Source organism: Monodelphis domestica, chromosome 7, assembly GCF_027887165.1.
Source record: "Monodelphis domestica isolate mMonDom1 chromosome 7, mMonDom1.pri, whole genome shotgun sequence".
NCBI classification, from domain to species: Eukaryota; Metazoa; Chordata; class Mammalia; order Didelphimorphia; family Didelphidae; genus Monodelphis; species Monodelphis domestica.
The window spans coordinates 261,309,866-261,333,193 of NC_077233.1; the positions used below are offsets into that span (position 1 = coordinate 261,309,866).

At 36.6% G+C, this 23,328-nt stretch overlaps 1 protein-coding gene across 1 annotated transcript in view; it reads left to right on the forward strand.

Moving 5' to 3' along the window:
• Positions 1–23,328, forward strand: part of SHB (SH2 domain containing adaptor protein B) — a 347,704-nt gene that overhangs the window by 115,062 nt on the left and 209,314 nt on the right. Inside the window, exon 2 of the mRNA XM_001363850.4 lies at positions 4,733–4,853. Within this exon, the coding sequence (XP_001363887.2) occupies positions 4,733–4,853 (121 nt within the window). The remainder of the gene's footprint in view (positions 1–4,732; positions 4,854–23,328) is intronic.

Consider the following 23,328-nt stretch of genomic DNA (forward strand, 5'->3'; position numbering starts at 1 on the left):
CAGCTGGAGGCCCTATGACAGCTCTGTTGTGTAGATCAAATTCTAATTAGAAGATATAGGTAGAACATGTTATATAGTCTAGCTGCCTGGGTCTCTTGTAAGGGAAAAAATGAACAAAGGCTTAAATTATACTGTGCAAGCTTCAGTATTGTATTTTCTTTTTTTCAGGGTTCAGTATTTTCAAATTATATAGCTCTTCATATTGTAGCAGATAGATTGGTCTTGAGTGAATACAATCAACATTTTCTTCTCTGGCTTCCCATTACCATCCTGATAAATAACAGATTTTTTTGCCCTTTAAAATATACTTGTCCTTTTTCTCATTTTTCCTCCATATCTCTATTCTGTGACTCCCTGACTTCCTTTAAGACACAGCTAAAGTCTATCACTTTTGACAAGAAGTCTTTACTGTTCCAGTTATTAACCTTAGTACCTTAGATAATGTCATCTTCAATTGATGCTATACAATTCTTATTTTTATTCTATTGTTAGCATGTTATCTTCCCCATTAGACTTTGAGCTCCTTGAGGGCAGGGGCTATTTTTTTTCTCTTTTTATGTATCCTCAGCACAGTGCCAGGCATGTAGCAGGTGATTAATAAGTGCACACTAACTTGACATGAGGAACTGTTGTTGTGTGTATGAAATAGACTGAAAGGAAGATAAGAGTCAAGAGGAATGAGATCAGATCCCAGGGAGAAAGTTCATCATTTTATCCATTCTGCCTTCTGGTCTCTTGAACTCTGAAAGATGTTACCATTGTACTTAAACCAAATCAGCATCTGATATTATCCTGTTTGACAGCAGTTCGTGTGTATAATTTTCCCCCTAATGTTTTCTGCAAATGGCAAAGTAGAAATATCAAATAAAAGACATTATCCACATTAGGCTCCTTTTCTGTTTCATGTCATTTTAGTGCTGTTATTTTAAAGAAAGGAGACTATTACAGTGTCAGCATCTGGAATAGGAGCATAGCAGGGAGCCCGAGATGCTATCCATCAGTTCTTGACAAGGCGGCATCAGGAAAGTAAATGGATGGTGTTTTAGCTCTGGGGCTTTTACAGATAAACCTGCTCTTGTTCTGAGGAGAAATTACTGCTGCCTGATGCACATTGTTGTCTTTGTGTAAAGTGCACCCAGCGCTGACACCCTCTGACAGGACTGCTGATTACAGCTCCTGCATACATTACTGACAGACAACCTGTGGTATTTTTCATTGAGTTCACTATTAAAGCTGCAATAACAAGCCATTCATTTCAGTGGTTAAGTAAAACAAAGGGTCCTTCATTTTTTTTCCTTCCTCCTCACCCATGTCCATTTGCAAGTCTCTCAACTGTCTTCTAGGCTTAGTCTAGGTGCCACCTCCTACTGGGTGTCTCTGTCTCTCTCTGTCTCTCTGTCTCTGTCTGTCTCTGTTTTTCTCCCTCTCTTTCTCCTTCCCTCTCCCTTTTTCTCCGCCTCCTTAGTTTTCTACCTTAAGTTCCCTACTTTTCTCCTTTCTCTTTCCCCTTGCTCCTTTTCTCTCCTTCTTTCTCCCCTCCTCACTTGTCCCTCTTAATCTCCCCTCTTCTTTCCTTTCTCCTCTCTCTCTCTTCCCCTTTATTTCCTTCCTTCTCACTCCTTCATATTTCTCCCTCTCCCTCCCTCCCTCTCTCCTTTTTTCCTTCTCTCATCCTCTCCTCAAATTATACTATCTTATCTGCTTAGGTGCTGTATCTCCTTTCTCCCCTTTCCCTCAAGAGGACAAACTCCACCAGGATAGAGTGTTTTTCTTTGTATACACAGTGACTTCCACCTTTTTCTCCCACTGACTTAAATTGGTCTCTGACTGTGGAAACTCTCCATTGGTACAGATTGGGACCTCTTCTGTCATTTGTAGTCTTTGCACATAACAACCACTTAATAAATGGTTTTTCATTTGTTTCATCCATGTATTGGAGAATAATCTGGGATCCTGGGTAAGTGACCCAGGGTCATAGCCAGTATCAGTCAAAAAGGCAAGACTCAAACCTATTTCTTCCCATCCGAGTCCTTCCCTCTCTCCACTATTCCATCCTTCCTTTTTTGTTGGACAGTACGGGTTCTGGACCAATGCTTGTTGAATTGAATGTAGGTCAAGAGGATGTCAGCATCTAAATCTTCTATTTCAGGAACGATCAGAATATGACCTTATAAATGAAGGGTTAACATTTTTCTCTTTCAAATAAAGGGGGTGGGAATCTTGCCTTAAAGTGATAGAGAAACAAAGCTTTTCTAGATCTTAAGCTTTAAGCTTGTAAATGAAGATTTTGAGAAGTGACAAAATGGATCTGCAGAAAAAGCAAGAAGCTTAGAACTCCGTAAAATGCCAATCAAATGAGATGGAGACAGAGTTCCAATGAAATCTTGAAGGGAGCAGTTGGGAAGCCCAGCTGCTTGAACTTCACTTCCTTCTCTGGCTATTGGAAGACAAACTCTCTCTTTGGTCATTGATTATCCATATGACTGAGTGCTGAGAAGACTTTTGGGTTTAGCTCAGAAGAAACCCATCAGCCTTTGCTGTCAACATCTCCCTTTAGGGAAGATAATGTTATTTCCTGAATTTGAATACATCTTAGAATCATCAATCAACAGGGATAACATAAAATTAGGGAGACCTATTTTCCTCTCACCCCTTCCCCTTCCCCTTACCTCCCCTATAAGAATAAAAGACCTCTTAGTTGAAAGATTTAATTATGAGAGTTAGTTATTAGAGGAAACTTTCAAACTTACCATTTCTGAGAAGAACATTCAAGACAGTTGAAGGGGAACAGGAAGTAGGGTAGGGAGAGGAGCCCAAGATCCAGACTTTCCTCTAGTTGGCTTCCTGGGGTTAAGGCTCTAGCATTTCCTATTGCCATAATTTCCCTAATAGCGGTATCTCCTACAAGCTCCAGATGTGAATCACATGCCTTACAGGTGGTAAGGGTGAGGATGCAAATTTCCTGTATAACTATAGGATATATTACAAGGAAGATGAGATGAAAACCTGGCCTAAGGTGCACTCTAATCAACTGAAGACTGCTCTTTAAAAATGTTGAAGGCTATACTGATAGGAAAGTTTCTGTCTGCATGAGCTTTTCCTGTTCAAGTGGAATCTTGACAGGCCTTTCTGATGTGGTCGTGGTTGGCATCAGTCCTCAGGCCCTCAAATAGCTGTTGTTTTCCCTTTGCTTTGTAATTTGGCTCTTGGCATTTTCATTCAGAGATAAAGAGGGGGTCTGGGAGTGGTGAGGCTAAAAAGGGCCAGAGCATCAGAAGAAGGTTTATTTCTTTTCCTTTTAACAAATTAATAATTTTTCTTTTCATCATTTAATTTAATACATTAATTTAATTAAATGATAATTAATTAATCTTTTTCTATTAATAAAATATTTCTTATGCTATTGACTCTGGGTTAAGCACAACACTTAAAATTGTATGTTGGATAAGAGGAAGGCACCTTTTAGTTAAAGTCTGTAAGGGTTTTATTACAAAAATATGAGACTTTATCTTTAGTGATTATGAATCTCTACATGTATGCATTGTATAGATGGACTTGGGTTCAAATATGCCCCCAGTTTGTGGGAACATTAATAATTTAATTTTATTATTTTAATATTTATTTTGTTTTTGTTAAATTGGAGATCCAAATTATATCCTTAAATATAATAATAATATATTATAGTGATACTATTATTATATGTAATGTTACATCACACATTATAGTATATAATTTTGATGAATTTTGAAGTCTTTTGTTTTAAAATGTTATTGATAGAAATAAAATCTTCTTCCATCTTGAACCCTCCCTTTAAAAAATTTTTAAGCAAATACATTTTATACAGTAAGTAGGTCTGACAATGATTGAATCAAGCAGTAAGCATTTATTAAGCCCCTACTATATTCTAGACACCAGACATACAAGTACAAAGAATGAAAAAAGTTATAAAACTTATAAAAATTTCTGCCTCAGTAGTTGCCTGCTCTCAGTTAAGAATAAGGAAATGTTTCATTATCTGGAGTCTGACCCACTTCCTGCTTTCTCATTGGTTAGATCTTATTATCATAACTGTTAAGGTTGGAGACACCCCATAGATGATCTGGATCAACTCCCTGATTTTACAGAGAATGAAACTGAAGTCCAGATGTGGTAAAAAATTTGCCCAAGGTCAAACAGAACCTGGCTGTTTTTTTAAATTATACTATTATTAAAGTAATAATGTAATGCTCTGGATTCCTCTTTTTTCACTCTGTATCTGTTCATACATATCTTCCATGTTTCTTTAAATTCATTATATTTGTAATTTTTACTGCATAATAATTTTCCCTAACATGAAAATACTATTTTGAGCCATTCTCCAATTAATGGACACTCACTATATTTCTAGTTCTTTGCTAACATCTATGTGCCTCATATAAGAATCATTTAAAAGCATAGTATTCTAACTAAATTAATCTCTGATAACCCAAGAGATAATTATGTTCCAGATTTGATAGGGTAGCAAGGGGATAAAGAATGCTGTACAGTAATTACTGTCTGAGAAGAATTTGTATTTGGGGGCTCTCTGTGGTCGAAAAAGGAAAGAATGTTTTAGAAACACTGGGAAATATGCTTATGGGGATTCCCTTGTTTTATTTTATAATTCAGCATTCTATGTTTTTATGCCCAATCTTTTGTTTCAAAAAATAAGCAAAAGGTGACTATAACACAGATGAAAATTTTCCTATTTCAGGTTATCATTGCTGATGATTACTCAGATCCTTTTGATGCCAAAAGTGAGCTGAAGAATAAAGCAGGAAAGGGGGAAAGCACTGGCTACATGGAGCCCTATGAAGCTCAGAGGATTATGACAGGTAAGAATAGCCAACAACCCACAGATAAAGAAATCAGACAGCAAAATTCAAGGTAGAAGTGTTGGATAAGTTGGTAGCTGCCATGTTTGTGTGCACATGCAAGATTTAGAGCAGGATCTCACTTTTCAAATGAGTTTATCTGATTTGGTCTCTCCTAAAGAAAATCTGTGAAAGCCCTTCTTAAATTGTGAGTGGGTTCTGGATGAAGAACACAGTTCCCAGAGAAAAATTTGGTTGGAGCAGAGACAGGAATGAAAGAATTTCTAAAGGAACTCGGTTTTTCCCATTGATTGCTTTTCCAGCAATGTGGGTGAGAATATTTAAGTGCTAGCAGAATTTACTGAAGTAATCTGGTAGATTTAGGAAACTACATTATGTTTTTAAGGAACCAATTTTTTTTGTTCCTTGATTTCTCTTGGTGTTTTTGGTGTGTGCCTTTGTCTCTCTGTCTCTTTTACATTTTTTAAAATTTCTGTGATCTTGGAGGCTTCCTCTGGAAACACAATTTTTTGGAATATAACACTAGAATGCCTTTTTTAAAAAACACTGTCATATTGTTTTATGCAATGTATTAATTATATAATAATTTTATTTTTATAGAAGTCAATTTTATAATGTCTTATACATTGGCCAGTTGTGATGTCACATAACAAAGAGTTGAACCTTTTTTTTTATGAAGTACTGTAGAAGAGAGATTGATTCCTAAAACTCAGATTTTTAATCAGGCATCCTTTGCAAATACTGATCTTCCTCCTCCTGACTTCAATTTTAACCTTTGAAAACCAACTTCTTTGAGGAATAATTGGGCAAAGGTGAATATATACTATAAAATCTGGGCTAAGAACTAAGCAATATCTAGGAGTCTCCTAGACATTCTTTTAATATTTAAGCAAAAATTGCTTTATCATCAGATAATTAAGAGGTAATGATGCTCCTTAGATGAATATAAAAATTGTTTTAGATAATTTTTTTGGTATAGGGAACACGTGATATAAATTTCTATAGATAGAAATTAAGAATTCATCTGTTAACTTAGAACCTTGAGAGTTGCTTTGGTCAATGGGAGTTTAAGTGACTTGTCCAGGGTCACGCAGCTAGTATGTGTCAGAGGCAGGATTTGAATCCAGACCTTGAATCCTTCTGGGAGTCTGGTGTAGTGAACTGAGTGTTAAGTCAGGAAAACTCAGGTTCAAATTCTTCCTTTTATTCGTAACCACAGTTTTCTCATCTGTAAAATAAGGAATTGGACTTGAAGGGTATATAGTCCTTCTAACTCTTTAAGTCCTATAACTTTCTCAACTCTAGAACTGACTCTACATGAGACCACTCTATTCTTCTATAGATACTGGTTTTTAGATACTATTATTTTATACTAGATAGGGACTCTTGAGTTTCTACAGAATTCCAAATCTGATCTCTTACCCCAGTGAGGAGGTTCATTCCAAAGTCTCGAAAGCTTGTGCCAGTGATGCACAAGCTCTGACAGGTCCTCCCAGACTGAAAAGACTTTGAATGTGTGCCCAGTGATGAATTGTATGTCTGAGAGAACCAGCCTAGCTAGCTAAGTTAAGGGAAGCTTCGTCACCAGAGGGTTGGCCAACAGTTAAGAAATTGTTTTTGGCTATAGCAGCAACTCCTGAATCTCTCGGCTGCGTCACTGAAGGTTTGTAGTTTGTGTCCATAGAGAGAGTATTCCTACCAAATAATGAAAGTGTTGAATTATGTACAGGAGGTAAAAAAAAAATCGCATATGTTACTAGTTCATCATCTCAGGATCAATTCTCTTTTTGTTGGGAGGAGAAACTCTGGTTCACTGATCCTTTCTTTTGGAGAGAACTTTGAGGAGCTACATTGTGGCTTGGCTTCAGGGTCTTATGAACCATTGCAGCCACTATCTCTTGAGATGGCTGAGGTTTGGGCTCTCCAGACTTATGAGCCAGCCACCATTGTAGGGGCAGTTATTTGTCACAATTTGTGATATGAGATTGGTTAAAAAATTCATGGTTGTCAAAGGAGACTGAGTTTTGAAAGAAGAATTGGGAAACTTGTATTTATGGTATAAGAACCTAGCACTGTACCTAGAAGGCAGATGGTCATGTTGAAATGCCTCCGTGTGTCCTTTCCTATCCCTTGCTTGCTCCCTCATGTGGAGGTAAAGGAACATTTTATGAGGCCCATAGATACAGGACTGATGATGAAAGATGGGCAATGCTTAGGGACCCCATTCTTAGGACTGGGAATAGTAAGTAGGGAAGAAGTGATGAGATGATGTGGGGAATAAGGCATATCCTGATATTCTGTACCTCTGTCCTTCTTGACCTTTCTCTGAAGTATCTTGACATTTTTAATCCTCTACTTACTTACTCTCTTGTCTCTAGGTTTTTCATAACTTTGCTTCCTCTTTGTTTTCCCACCTTTCAAAGCACTCCTAAATCTTTTTTTTTCTATTTTTCCTAATTTAAAAAAATTTATTTGTTTGTTTCATTTAAATATCAGTCAACTTCCTCACTCCCACCCTTCCCCTCATCAGAGAAGGTATTATTTGACAAAAAGACATGTTTTTATAAAACTATGTCTTACACATTTCTATCTTACATTATCTCATCTATTCTATTAATTACCAGTTCTTTCTGTGGATGAAAACATGCACAAAATATTCTTCAAACAATAGTTCTGTTGCTCTATATAAAGTTTTCTTCATTTCACTCTTCATAATTTCATGTAGGTCTTTCCATGTGTTTCCAAAGTCATTTCTTATGGCACTGTAGTATGATTCCTCTTGCACGGATGTCCCACAAAGCTCTTTTCCAAGCCCACTTTACCCCCCTACTATATAATCTCATAGGTCCAATGAGTATTATCTCTGTATACTTGATTCCCAGATCCCTCTCCTCATTTTCTCCTCTCCTCTCTCTGTCTCTCCTTCCCTCCCTCTTTTCTTTTTTGTCTCTTCTCTCTTTCTCTCACACACATTTTAATCTCCTATCCTGCATCTGCAACTGAAGGAAACTGATTTCTGTTCCAGCTGCAATCCAGTGACTATTTTTAACTTGTCCCTGCCTATCTGCATCAGATCTAGTTGGCATTAGAGCCATGAAGGAGCACGGGTAGTATGAAAGTTTGTTTTTTTAGCAGTGAGACTTCTTGTAAAGAATATTCAGTTGGCTGTTCTGGTTTCTAAATCATGTCAGTCAATTTTAGATCAATGAGTTTTCAAAATGTCACGAATATTTTTAAGAATTACCTGTTCCTGATCCATGAAGGACAACAGCTCCTGTCCCTTTTCAATATCTTGAAAGTATCTTTGAAGCATCCTTTTTCCTCATAGAGCAAATGTATCAAAAGCTATATTTAAAGCAGGCTGATAGTGGTTGCTCTCATTGTATTATTTGTTATTGATCCATGAACAGCTGTAGTATTTATTTTATCCTTCCTGCCTTGAAATCTATTTAGAGGTATGCCATTAAAAATAAACCTGAGAAAACCATGACTTTTCTGGTTCAGAACTACCTTTTATTTCTGTTTTGCTCATGTGTTGTTCAAGCTAATGCAATTTTTAAAAAATGATGCTTAATTCAATGAGGTGATGATAGCTACTGGAGCATAGTAAAACAAATTTGCTGGATCTTTATATTCTCCCCAGTTACTTATAGTTCAAATCCTGGATTTAATAAGCAAGGATAGCAATAGCAGCCACTCTTTACTTCTGTCAATTATTTAAATAGGCCTCTATCTGAATTACATAGACTTTCCCCCCTGTTTCCAGTTTTATTCATAGACTATATCAAAGGTTCACATTTCTGATGAATTACATGAATGCAAAGAAGGAACAAAAAACTTCCAGCCTTTATTATAAGACTTGGTGCAAAAATCTTACACATTCACTCTCCAGTCTCCTTCCTCAAAGAAAGCAAACAAAAAACCCAAGCACAAAAAAATGCGGAGTGTGACATCAGCTCTCATGTGAGCAGCAACCTGTTAAACGAAGATCCTGGAGTGGGATGTCTTTGTGCTGGCCCAGCAGGTCCAGGTGTTGCACTTCCTTGTACACTTAAAAGTCCAGACATCAAATATTTATTAATTAAGCATTTGCTGTCCACCTAGCATTGTCTTAGGTGTCAGTGCCTCAGGATAATTAGATACAACAGTCATTGGAGAAACTGTGATTACATGAACACGTGGATCAAATGAAGAATAATAAAAGACAATGTATAAGCAATGCTAAAAGTGTCCCCAAAAGCCCAATTGTGGGAATTCAGAAAAGGGAAGCCTTCATGGAGGAAACATTTTAAAATATATATGTATAACTTGATTGGGAATCACATTCTGAGTTGGGAATTAGTAAGAGCAAAGAGGGCAGAAAGGATTATTATACATACGTAAACTATTGTAAGAACAATCACAGAAGTTCAACGTTGTGAGAAAAGGCATCCTTGTGGTATGTGTATGCTCTGCAATCATAGGTTCTTAAACTATGGTCCATGGACCCCTAGAGGCTACCAGGCCTATTTCAGAGAGTCCCCAAAGTTAAAACTCTTTGTAATAATACAAAGATGTTATTTTCCTAAAATTATCTCTTTTCTAGCTACATGTCTATGTGACACTGGATTTTCTTATATATCCACCAAAACAATGCATCCCATCATACTGAATGCAAAAGCAGGGCAAGAATCTAGCTGTCTTCTATTAAGCCAGATATTAGGATTGTTAAAATTATATAAAACAATGTCAATCTTCTCACTACTATTTTGTTTTGGGAAATAGTTATTTTTCATTAAAATATTATTTATGTTAATATGTAAAATTTTTATTGTTATTTTAAAATAAATGTTTAAAAAATTAGCAGTTTTCTTTTCTAATATGATATAACCCACAAAAAGAAAAGGGTTTGGGGGTCCTAAGTAATTTTTAGAGTATGAAGGGGTCCTAAGACCAGAATGTTTAAGAACCATCAATCCACAACATACAACCAAAAAGTCTTCCAATCTTTGTTTGAAGACCTTGAGGGAGGGAGAATCCACCATCTGATGAAGCATTCCATTTGTACTTTTACATCAGAGATTCTTCACATGGCATTCAGAAAAGGGTGTCTTGTATAGATTTGAAGGATTCTGTGAACTTGGATAGGAGGAAAAATAGTATCTTTGTCCTCTAACTGAAATCTTAGAATTTCCTTCAAATGATCAAATGAGATAATAGTTATGGGGAAAAAAAAAAACACTTAGCACAGAGAACAGCTAGATGGCTCAGAGGATAGAGACAGTAGGGCCTGGGTTCAAATTTGGCCTCAGACACTGACTAGCTGTGGACCTTGGGCAATTCATTTAACTCCCATTGCCTAGCTCTTACAGTTCTGATTCTAAGACTGAAAGTGTTTAAAAACAATTTTTTAATGCACTTAGGACAGTAATACACACAGAGTCATTTCAGTCATTTTTGACTTTTTATAAGCCCATTTGGTGGTTTCTTGGCAAAGATCCTGGACTGATTTTCCATTTATTTCCAGCTCATTTTACAGATAAGCAAACTGAGGCAAACAAGTGTAAGTCAGTTGCCCAAGGTCACACAGCTATTAATTGTCTGAGGCCAGATTTGAACTCAGAGAGACGAGTCTTCCTGACTTCAGGTCTAGTACTCTATCCATTGCACCACCTAGTCGCCCCACCAATATTTACTGTATTAGGAATTAAAATTTACTATTATTAGAAAACTATTTTTAACCGTAAAGTATATTGGAGACCTCTCTGATTTCCCCAGACCATATTTTGAGAACCATCAGAAGATTGAAAACCTTTAGGAAAACTGGAATCTGAGATCCTACGTTCAAATTGCTCTTCTTAAGTCACCTTGGACATAATTTGATGCTAATTTTCTTGGCCGTGACAACTAAAAAATGATTGCCAAAGCACGATCATGCAAGGAAGAAAACAGAAGAATGAAATGGTGACCAACACAAAGACTAGGCTCAAATGGACAGTTTTCATTCCTCCTGAGCTCACTTCTGTGAAATTTTAGTTCCTGGATCTTGTCTTTCTGGCTGTCCTACTTCCTTTTTCTCTGATACCTTGAATTCTGTTCTAAAATCTGTTGTCTATTAGACGTGTACCTGTCTTTCCTCTCCCTATTAGAAATTCCAGAATGAAATGATCAGCTTTCTTATAAGTGACACATCACTTTTACTCACCCAAAGCAAGTCCCTATTCTTTATTGAGAATCAGGTCCAGAATCATAGTTTTGTTTTGGTTTTTTTGAAGTTATCATCAAAGAATGCCAAGAAATGATCAATTCTTCTCCTTTAGTCAAGACTAAGCTGCAGCAGATATTTAGATAAATCAAGTCTTACATGTCTGTGCTATTATCCTGTCTCTATGCCATGCTCATGATCTTCTCCCTATATTCAACTATTTCTTCTTCTTGCCTTTGTAGTCTTAGTATATGTCTGTGGCCATAGGTATCACTTCTCTTCATGCATTCATTCATTTTCACCCCATGCTTTCACTCTCTAATTCCTAGATTTCCTCAAATTATCTTGTTCATGTACAGTGCTGCTCTAGTCTATCACCCCCCCCCATTAGCCATACTTTACTTTCACAAGTCTATCCTTTCAGAGCCATATTTGTGCAATCTTAATGTTGTCCAGATGATTTTTTACTTCTGGATTGGTATCCAGGAAGTCTTTGGCATCCATACTTTCTACATTTGTGTATTAGCATTGGAGGCCAAGAATTTTATTGCTAACTTTGTTCTTGACCCTTGTCTCCTGTGAATTTCTGAATTATTTCTACTTCTACTCTTCCTGCATTATTGCTACTTTATATAGTATATAGTCTAGTTAGACAGATGTAATTTCTGCCTCCCAGTTCTTCAATTTAAAGCCTTTTATCAATGAAACTCCAAGAAAATATGTTTTTTGCTCATTTTTAGAGGCACTCCATCCCTGGCCATGATTCTGTCTTCGTATTTTAAATTATTGTCCAGAAATCTAAATCTTATTCTCAGATATCATCTTTTAACCAGCTATTTACTTCCCTTTTCATTTTTATACATGTTTTTAACGACACTCCAACTCTTATATTTCCCAAAGAACACAATTGCTTTGGTGTTTTACCTCAAATATTGCTTAGTGATAAAAGTAGACTAGAGCAAAGATTATAATCTTTCTCCCTATTTGTACTATTTTTCTGACCTATACTCCCAGATCACATAACTAGAACAGAGGCTGATCCCATTGGCATCATAATTCATGCTATAACTATGATAAGTACAAGAGAATCTGAAGGCTAAGTTTAAAAAAACTGTGGGGAATAAAATAATATTGCAGAAATTTGAAAGGTCTACCAAGAGTCAGCATTCTGCACTCTTGCTTCCATTTTATATAGACCTTGAGCAAAGAATGGCTTTTACATTTTAAAGTAGCTTTATTTTATTTTAAAATGTCATTTTCTGATCCTTGGGACAAGAAGAATATCTTAGAAGGAGACAAATATTTTATGGTAGACTTACCATTGCTGATGATACTTTCAGAGGTAATAGTGTTTGCCACATCTCATATATACTTCAGATATAAGCACAGTGCTACCATGAAGAATTATCTAAATTATGTTTTTTTTATTTATATGGATCATTATATGGGGAAAATGTTAAGACAATTCATCTCATTGTGACTCATGCAGGATTTCTCTAATTTCCAAAAGAGCATCGTCTCCATTAATTAAATTCTTCATATTCCATTTTCTAAATTCCTTTTTTAAAGTTAGCATCTCTCTTCTTTTTTTAATTATTTGGAGATTGGGACCAAAATCAAACCTTTTGGCTTAGATGTTTTGTTGTAAGTTTCTTTTCAAAGTCAAAATTCTTTGCATTTGGCATTATAAGTGGTTGCATAAATAGAGGTACTTAATGTCAAGTAGACCCTCAGATTGTGTTTGAAAAATTAGAATGACTATATAAGAATCAGCAATCTGACCTGAAACAAGTGTCTGTAGTAATGAGGAGAAACATTGAGGAGAGTTGATTTAAGAAGATGATTGACAGTAAGGTCTTCAGGTAGGGTGATGAGAGAGATGGTGATAACCTATATATTTGGTTTTTTGTGTTTGTTTATTTTTTCTAGTTTCCAGGAGACTACATGGTTTATTTGACCACGAGTAACAATGTTATGTTGTCGATATTTGTGTTTTTCATATCGATAGCTTTACTGTAAACTTGTTAAACAATCCTCTTTTGATTTTGCCTTTGGATTTGCCAAATGTAACCAAAAGTTGTTTACCTCTAGTTAGAATCTATGAGATGGCTGAGATCCAACTATGTGATAAAAAAAAAATTCCTCTATAAAAAAAAAACCTCCCCCTGAAGTCAATCCACAATATATTGATACAAAGAAGTATCAAACAAATATAAATCTGTTTATAGAAACTAAAGGTTTGTGGTAGCATTTCAAGACCAGATTCTTGTAGAGGTTATAGATAGATGAATAATTATTTAGGAGCCCAGTTTTATTGATCAATAGAGATAATGCAGATTATTATGGTAACTTGGTAGTACAGTGATGCAGGGTGGTACAGACATAGAGTGCTAGGCCTAGAGTCAGGAAGGAAGACTCATCTTCCTGAGTTCAAATCAGGCTTCAGACAATAGCTGTGTGACCTTAGGCAAGTTGCTTAACTCTATTACTTCAGTTTTCGCATCTTTCAAATGAACTGAAGAGGGAAATGGCAAACGGCAAACCACTTCTAAAACTTTGCCAAGAAAACTCAAATGGGATCCCAAAGAGTCAAACATAACTGAAACAATGGAACAAAATTAGATTAGGGACAGATACTTCCTTCTGACTATTTTGGTAGCAAGCCAAACCTTGTGGCTAGACAGATACATAAAATGGAGTATGATTATGCTATAATAAATGATAAACAGGACTTCAGAAAAAGCTGAAAAGATCTGCATGAACTGATACAGAGTGAAATAAACAGAACCAGGGGAACATTGTACAAGGTATCAGCAATATTGTATGATGATCAACTGAAAGACTTAGCTACTCTCAGCAATGCAAAGATCTGGGACCATTCTGAAGGACTTAAGACAAGGAATGCTATACATGTCCAAAGAAAGAACAATTGTAGTCCGATGCAGATCAAAGCATACTGTCTTTCACATTGATTTATTTAAGGTTCTATTATGGGGTTTTGGTTTTATATGAGTATTTTCTTACAACAATGACCAATATGAAAGTATGTTTTGCATGATAATGGGTATAACCTAGATCAAATTGTTTACCATCTCTTGAGAAAGGAGAGGGAAAGAGGGAATTTGGATCTTATACTTTCAGAAAACATATGTTGAAAATTGTTATTACATGTAATTGGTAAAATAAAATATCTTTAAATGAGAAAAAGAAAAAAATACACATCATAAAATAGCTATTTAAACTTGAAGGTAAAAAATTACCGTGCCAGAAATATGACTCAATATATTCTAGAGGATTGAACAAATAAATATGTCCTGGAATTGATCCAATATCACAAATTAAATTACTGCCCACAATCTCATGAACACAATACTGATCTATAGGAACCATGTTTTTAATAGATATTCATATCAAAGGAAAAACTCTCAAAGTGTAGAAATCTTGGAAAAGAAATCCAATGTTGTGAGAACATGATGTAAGGGTTTTAAATTTTTTTTTATAAAAATATAGGGAATAGTTAAAGAATTGATGTCATTTTGACAATGTCATCTTTTTTTTTAAACCCTTACCTTCTTTCTTAGAATTGATACTAAGTATGTATTCCAAGGCAGAAGAGCAATAAGGGCTAGATAATTGGGGTTAAGTGACTTGCCCTGGGTCATACAGCTAGGAAGTGTCTGAGGCCAGCTTTGTACCCAGACTCTTCCATATTCAGGTCTGATTCTATATCCACTGAGCCACCTAGCTGCCTCATTGTCAATTATTTTCTTGTGAAAAAACCCTCATTGTAGTATCCATTACCTTTTTAAATTTTTTTAATTAATTTTAAGATAAAACTAATGTGAAAGACAACTCCAATAGTTCATTCTCTGAAGGTGGATAACATTCTCTGTCATAAGTATTTCAGTATTTTGTGCTTTGCTTTTTAAAAGAAAAAGAAGGAAAGAAGAGAAGAGAAATTGAATGAAGAGAAAAAGAATTCCACAAATCAGATCCTTTTCCATGAAATTTCAGGAAAGTACTCAAAATCTGTTATAAGAAAACTAAATGTTGAACACAAAGCTCACCATGTACAGATAGCAGGGCTCTAGAAATTTCTTCATTAAACATTGTTAGCTGCGCACATAGTAGGCAGTCAGTAAATACATATTAAATGAACAAATGGGCAAATGAATATCACTCAATGTTGTAGAGATTTTCACTGAGATGAGTTATTAATTTGTACACAAGACCCAAATTATAACCTTCAGTCCTATTAATACCTCCTTATTGGAGATTTGCTTTTAAAACTTTTGGTTAGACTATTAAATAGAAAAAGGTAATTTTAAAATACAGAGTGTGCCCAATGTGGTCAAATTAGTGCTGTGATTAATAAACTAGCTATTACCATTTTAATTCATAAGCCTGATGCTACATGTTGTAGTGAGTTTTTATTTGCCCTGCGTTAGATAGAATTCATTCATAAAACCAGGCTCTCATTTGCCCAGGGCTTGGCTGCCCCCAACGCAAGCAGGGCTGGGCTTCTCTTAAAATTCCATCTGGGCAGTAGGCAGATGAGTCTCCCCGACTCCCTTTGGCACTCGCATCTTGTGAGTTGAGCCACAGGGTTTAATTATCTGGTCTAGGTGTAGACTCCCAAATGCTTAGGCCACCATTATGTCAAAAGTGTTTCAAAGCACAGGATAAAACAAATACTTATTTTGCCTTACTGGTCTTTCCAGGTTGTGAAAAAGGGGGTAGGTCATGATCAGCTTCTCAACACTACAGCAGTAATGAATGCATTCCTGGTTGGTAGCTATGATTATAGGTTAGAGCTAATGTCATATGCCCAGACTTGTTCCATCTTTTGAAAGTTCCTCATTGGCTACAGCATGGATTTCATTGTAAATCTCCTGAATTTGTCATCAAACCTACAGCCTTTCTTTCATTTTTAATTGTCCTTTCACTTAGCCATAGTATATCTTAAGGAAATTTTAAAAAGAAGAAAAAACACTTGTCATCAGCTAAGATCAGAACTTTGTGTGATTTATTTTTCTAAGTTGCAGAAACATTGTTTATATTAGAAACTCCTTCTGTTTCTGTCCCAGGCCTTTAGGAGAATGTTGGCAGACTGCCCCAAGAAGAGCCCTGGTTTTAGAGTAAGAATATTGTTTCAACTGTTTTGAGTCAGATAAATCACTTCATTTCTCTTAGGTTGAGTTGCCTCATCTGTAAAATAGGGACAATAATATTTCAATTGCCTCTATCACAAGATTGTTGTGAGTAAAGTGTCTGGTAAACTATGAAGTGCAAATATGAGCTCAGACAGAGAAGTCTGAGTCTGCCAGAAACTTCATTTTTTGCCAAAGTTTTGGACTTTTTAAAAAATCAAACTTGAACTTTCATGAGGTAGTTCCTGAGTGGCGATATGGTGTAATAGAACCCAGGCTTGGGAGCAGGAAACCTGAGTTCTACTGTTGTCTAAAACTAATTCTCATTTTCTAGCCCTGAAACCTTTAGACCTCTTCTGAGCCTGTTTCTTCAACTTGAAAACTGAGGGATTCTGGAATCCTCCAAATCCATCGAGATATTCAGATAAAGTTGTTGGCACCTCATTAACACATTTTACTTTGGCAAATGGTAGGGAGAAATATGGATATGTGGTTTATGTGAGAAACAGATTTCCCATCTAGAGGAAGGACATCTAATTCAATAATTAACAGCCCAGGGAAATGACAGTCTTAGTTACCTTATTGGTTCTGATATTTAGTCCCACGAAACCGTTTCTCATCTTCCTATTTATTAATATTTTCTTCCTCTTCAAAATTATCCTCAGTTCTGGTTTTTCAATTTCAATTTCAATAGAATGTGATCTTCTTGAGGGCAGAGACTGCATTTGTTTTGTTTTTCTAGTCTCAACACTGAGTACCTTGTATTATACAGTAGGTGTTTAGTAAATGCTCATTGAAATATCTGTTTTGAATCTGTGCCTGAGCCTAGAATATATTCACATAAACTGAGGATGTAGAGGCAGCTGATTAAATGTTGAATATAGATAGGTACACTTATTCCAAAGTAAGAAATACTTCATGGATTCTGTTGCCCTTGCTTCATTGGTCCTAGTCATAACCAAACTGTCACATACTTCCTTTGTTTGCATCCAAAAGATTTATTTCCACAGGGAAGGATTAATGGAATGGAACTAGTCCATTATAAACTGTAACACAATTATTGGGTTTAGTCACAGGCCCTGCCCTATTTCACTAGTGCCCAAATCACTTTGAAATCAACTTTGAATGAGGGAGTATTGGGCTGGAAGCATCTCCTTAATGGTCCTACTATTTTTTTTTTTTTTGCTAAATGAGAAATTGATTTTTCCTTTCCTTTTCTTTTTCTTCTTTTGCCTCACTTTGTCATCTTATTGTCTCATCTCATTTTCTCCTCCCTTGTTTCTTTATTCTTTAAGACAAATCATGGCCAAGCATGATGGTTCATGCTTGTAATCCCTGCCAATACAGAGGCTAAGACCAGAAGATCTCTTGATCTCAGGAGTTCTGGCTTAACCAGTCTATTGTCCACATTTTTAGCATTAATATAATGAGCGATAGGTGTGGGAGTAGGGGGAAACCAACTTGTCTTAGGTGGGGCAAAATGGTCCAGGTGGGATGCAAAGCTGTCAAAATTTCCTTACTGATCAGAGTAGTATTGAACCATGAGAAGCCTCAGTGCTTCCTTTCTAGCCTGGGCAGAATAGCTAGACTTGGTCAATTTTATTGAGTCTTGCACTGAATACTGCATGATTGTGTGACCCTGGGAAAATGACCAAGACCCTAGTTTCCTCATCCACAAACTGAGAGAGGGGACTCAAGGACTTCTAAAAGTCCCTTCCAACTCTAAAATCTGTGATCCTGGTGAAAATTGCTATTATTAATGGAACCTTATTAATCTTAGACCAGCAGTTCTGAAGAAACTTTGGCTCATTACTTGCTTCCTGCAGCATACTTCCAGAGAGAGTGTGAAGATATAGTTGAGGAATGAATCACTAATTAGTCCTCACTATTAGATCCCAGACATTCAGTGAAATTTCAGGGGTTTTTTTTCTGAATGTTCATTTATTTATTTTTTATGTATTATCTTTTAGAAAGGCATTGATTTAAAACACCTTTGTTATTTTCAGCATGCAAACAAGTAGTTTTTTTTTATAAAGACTTTTTTTTTTTTACTAATTACATGTAACAACAAATTTCCACATAAGTTTTCCAGTTGGGTTCCTATTTGTCTCCCTCCCCTTTCCTGAAGCTAGCAAACAATTAGATCTGAATTTTACATATATCATGCAAAACATATTTCTAGAGGGCAGCTGGGTAGCTCAGTGGATTGAGAGTCAGGTCTAGAGATGGGAGATCCTAGGTTCAAATCTGGCCTCAGACACTTCCCAGCTGTGTGACCCTGGGCAAGTCACTTGACCCCCATTGCCTAGCCCTTACCACTCTTCTGCCTTGGAGCCAATACACAGTATTGACTCCAAGATGGAAGGTAAGGGTTTAAAAAAAAAACATTTCTATATTGTTCATTTTTGTAAAAGAATAATCATACAGAGCTAAAAAACAAAACAAAACAAAAACCCAAATAAACTTAAGTGAAAAATCACATGCTTTTATCTACATTCAGGCTCCAACATTTCTTCCTCTGGAGGTAGATAGCATTCTTTTATCAGAAGTTCCTCAGAATTGCCCCAGATCATTACATTGCTGAGAGTAGCTAAGTCTTATCACAGTTGGTAGTATTGCTGTTACTTGTGTACAGTGTTCTTCTGGTTCTGCTTATTTCACTCTGCATTAGTTCACAGAGGTCTTTCTAGCTCTTTCTGAAATCATCCTTTTCATCATTTCTTACATCACCATCATATACCAGAATTTATTCAGCCTTTCCCCAATTGGTGGACATCCCTTTAATTTCCAATTCTTTGCCACCACAAAAAGAGCAGCTATAAATATTTTTGTACAAGCAGGTGCTCTATCCTGCTTGCTTTTTTAAAAATTCCATTGGGATACAGACAAAGCAGTGGTATTACTGGATCTAAGAGTATGTATTATTTTATAGCCCATTGGGCATAGTTGCAAATTTCCCTCCAGAATGGCTGGGTTCCTAAGGCATTAGTGTCCCATTTTTGCCATATCCCCTCCAACATTTATAACTTTCCTTTACTGTCATATTGGATAATCTGAGAGGTGTGAAGTGGTACCTGAGAATTGTTTTAACTTGCATTTCTCTCAAACAAGTAATTTTAAAATGCTTTTTAAAAAGTGTTTCATTTCCTATCAGTTCTCATCCTTTTAGGAGCCCTTCTGTGTACAGAAAAGGCCTGAGAGGGCCACTAGAAGGAATCTAGACATTCATTAAATATTAAAAATGAGGATAAAGGAGTCCTCTCTATGACAGTACACCACACCTTTACCCCATCCTGTTTATTTCTAGCTTTGTTATTCAGGCACTTCAGTTATGTCTGACTCTTTGTGACCCCATTTAGAGTTTTCTCAGCAAAGATAATGGAGTGGTTTGACATCCCCAATTCATTTTATAGATGAGGAACTTATTCAAACAGGGTTCAAGGTTAAGTGACTTGCCCAGGATCACACCTAGTAAGTATCTGAGACCAGATTTGAACTCAGGAAGATGAGCTTCAGTGAGGCATCAGATAAATCTCTCTATTTGCCCCAGTCCCAATTTCTTCCCTATTGCCCTCTGGCCTGGTTTGTGAGATACTGTATGTATATGTATATGTGCTTGATCTTGGAATACCCACTGGGTAAGAGAAGTGAAAGTCAGAGTCTTATAAGAGTTCTAAATAAGGCTTTCATAATTGACAGGCTAAGCATGTCCAATAACTATTGCCACAATTGCCTCCCTTAGTTTGTTGGTATTTCCAAAGAGCCAGAGTTAAAGGGGTTGGGCATGGGGAGTAGAATCACCACACTGTCCTCCTCTCTCCTCAATGAATTATCATCACTGTATATACACAGAAACATTTTGGCTGATCATGAATATGAGGAACAAAGATTTTTTTCTTCAACACAAAAGTATCAGGGATGTCTGGATTCTATGAGTTTTTATGATCCTTCTAAAATTCTCTGATTTTAGGAAAGCCTTACTCAGTCTCCTCCCTGTTTTTGAATAAATGAATGAAGAAACATTTAAGTGCTTACTTTGTACTAAATACTAAGGGTACAAGTAGAAAACTAAGACAATCCTAAGATCTTTCCTGTTTGGGGTTCCTTAGCCTTTCTTAATTTTAATTTGAAATGATTTTTGATAATTTCATGAAAAAATGTCCAGGATTTCAACCACTCCTTCACTTAGGTGAGTCCTACCTCTTTCAGGGACCTGTTTAGTTCTCCATGTTTATAGTATACCCCCTTGCAGAAGGGCAGATGAGAACAATTTGTTTCAATGACCATGAAGGTAGCTAAACGAGGCATTGTGTGGAGCACCCTGAGCTTGGACAGATTTTGAAGATGCTGTGGGCTATGATCAGGCATCACTCCATCCTGACTTTTGTCTTGCCACAGGACTTGGATAACTCATAAGAGATTGAGGCTGATGTCTCTGTGTAGTCCTACCTCAATAAGATCCAGTTCCCATGTAATTCAAGACATTATTCCATGTTGTCATTAATTCTCTTCAAAAGCAACGAAGAAATAGCGTATTACCTGGTGATTGGATTTGCTAACAAAGTAAAGCATCTGAGATCATCAGAGGATTGACATCTTATCAATGTCAACTCAACAAATTAATCTAACAGTATCAGCACCAATAAGGGCAAGGGCAGGTTTCCACCTCCACCCTGTAGCTTCTGTCTGTCCCCTGCTGCTCCTCACTTCCAGCTCCAATTTCAACCAGTGGTTGTTTAGTCGCTCAGAATCTCCTCTACAGAATCCAGGAGCTCATTGTGATCCGGGAGACTCAATCTAGGAAAATATATGACTGACTCAGTTGCCTGCAGTTTCCATAAAGGGGCCTTAAGGATATACAGGAATTCCTTTTCAGAAATTCAAGTTTTTAGGAGTTGCCCTCTCCCCTCTAAATATCTCTATTTCATTTCTTTATGAAACTCCAGTCCAGGGCATAAGCTAATGAAAAATGTTATACTCATAAGTTACTTAATATCTATCAAGGCTTCAGATTCTTTTTCTCCAAAATGAAGAGCTTAAACTAGATGAACTCTGAGAACCCTTTTAACTCTTAAATTTATGATCTTAGGCTAATCCCAGTCAAGGGGAAGCAGTGGATGGAGTACCAGGTCTAGAGTCAGGAAGACCTGTAATCTAATTCAACTGTAAACACTTAATAGTTGCTACCCTTGCCAAATCTTTTACTATTATTTGCCTCAGTGAACTAGAGAAGGAAATGGCAAACCACTCCAGTGACTTTACCAAGAAAACCCCAAAGAGCATCACAGAGTTGGACCCAATTGAATGCCTGAATAACAGCCAAGTACCTTCATTTTATAGATGATGAAATGGAGGTCTGGAAAATTAAGTGATTCTTATTGATTCTGCCTCCCCAACATCTCTCATGCCTCTTCTTTCTCCCCACTCACATGATGCTACTTTATTTCAGGTTCTCCTTAACTCTCACCTGGATGATTATAGTAGTCTCTTAATTATTCTTTGAAGAGTGAAACCTTTCTCCAAAAAACTGCCACTGTGATGTTCCTGAAAAGTCATGTCCAAACATGTCATTCACATGCTCAATAAACTGTTATGGCTCTCTTACTTCTAGGATCAACTGTATATAAATTGCCCTGTACCAAAAGCCCTTCATAGATTGCCAAATTCTTCTGTTCCAGCCTTATTATATATTACTTCCCTTCATAAACTCTTATCTAGCCAAACTGGCTTTTTTACTGTTGCTCAAATCAAAATCCTATCTCTTGTCTCCATGTCTTTGCACAGGCTAACCCTCCTACTAAGAGTGTATTCCTTCCTTACTCCCACCTCTTAGAATCCCAGGTTTCCTTTAAAATGTAGCTCAGATGATTTTTTTATGAATGAGGCCTTCTTTGATCCTCCCCAGTTGCTGGCGTTTCACTTCCTCTAAGATGACTTCATTTTTTTTCATATTTTGTATAAAAGCCTCCTGCTATAAGCTCCTTGAATCCAAGAACTAGTATCTCACACACAGTGGGCACTTAATAAATGTTCCTTGATTGGTTGATTGCCAGGGTCCACAACTAAAATTTGAAAACAGGTCACCTAACTCTTAATCTTTTTTCTCTTTTCTATAACACACTGCCTTTTGGCTTTCCTAGGGTATTAAATTGGAAGACAGGGGAATTAGTTCACACCACATAAAAAATCTAACCTTTAGGGATTAATGCTTCCTTAAGGATATTTCAGAGATTCTAAAGGCCTTACAAGGTTCCTGTACATTCTCCCCCATTCCTGAACTAAAGAATTCCTGATCCCTCCAAATTATACCAGAGTGCCTTTGCACACACACACACACACACACACACACACACACACACACACACACCCCTGCATCCATGATTTGGATATTTTTCTGGGGACCCGGAAAGTTTTCATTACATTTCCTTACTGCAGTCACAAAGATCTTTTAAAACTTGGCCATGTGGACCAACCTGATGAAGTCCTCCTGAACCTTGTTCCTTTGGTGAGGTATGAACTGGCCTGGCCCAGGTTATTCATCTCATCACCATCTTTTCCTCTTCCCCCCCCCTTCCCTTTTATCTCTTTAATTCATTAAGATTAATTTATATTTTGCCATTTCATACACCTTTGGACTTGGCCTTTAAAAGATAGAGACCCAGAGAAAGATCAACACCAGGGATATAGGAGGGCTCCTCCTGGGCACACCCTCTACGCTGGCAAATAAAAGGTTCAGTGTCTGCCATCTCATAGCCATGGCTTCTGTGACTAGTCTATCATTTACCAGAATGATTTGCCTACTAGACAGGAAATAGATTATCAAAGGTAAATAGATTTTGTATGAGTCATCTGATGACTTTCCTGCACTTAGGAAACAGTACAGCACACCCTGCAGTGACTAGGATTATTAGTTCACTTAATTTGATAAATGGTTGATTGTGAGTGGGGTCAGGGAGTGAGGAAGGGAGGATATTAAAGGACTCAATTTTCTTACCTGAATTACTAAAATTTTAAAGTAGATTTTAACAGGTAAAAAGGATAGGGGTGGGGAACCATGCAACTAAATGTGAAGGGGGTCACATTAAATGTGAGGAAAGAATTTTCCTTTTATTTTTTTAAAGCTCTCATATTTAGTAAAATT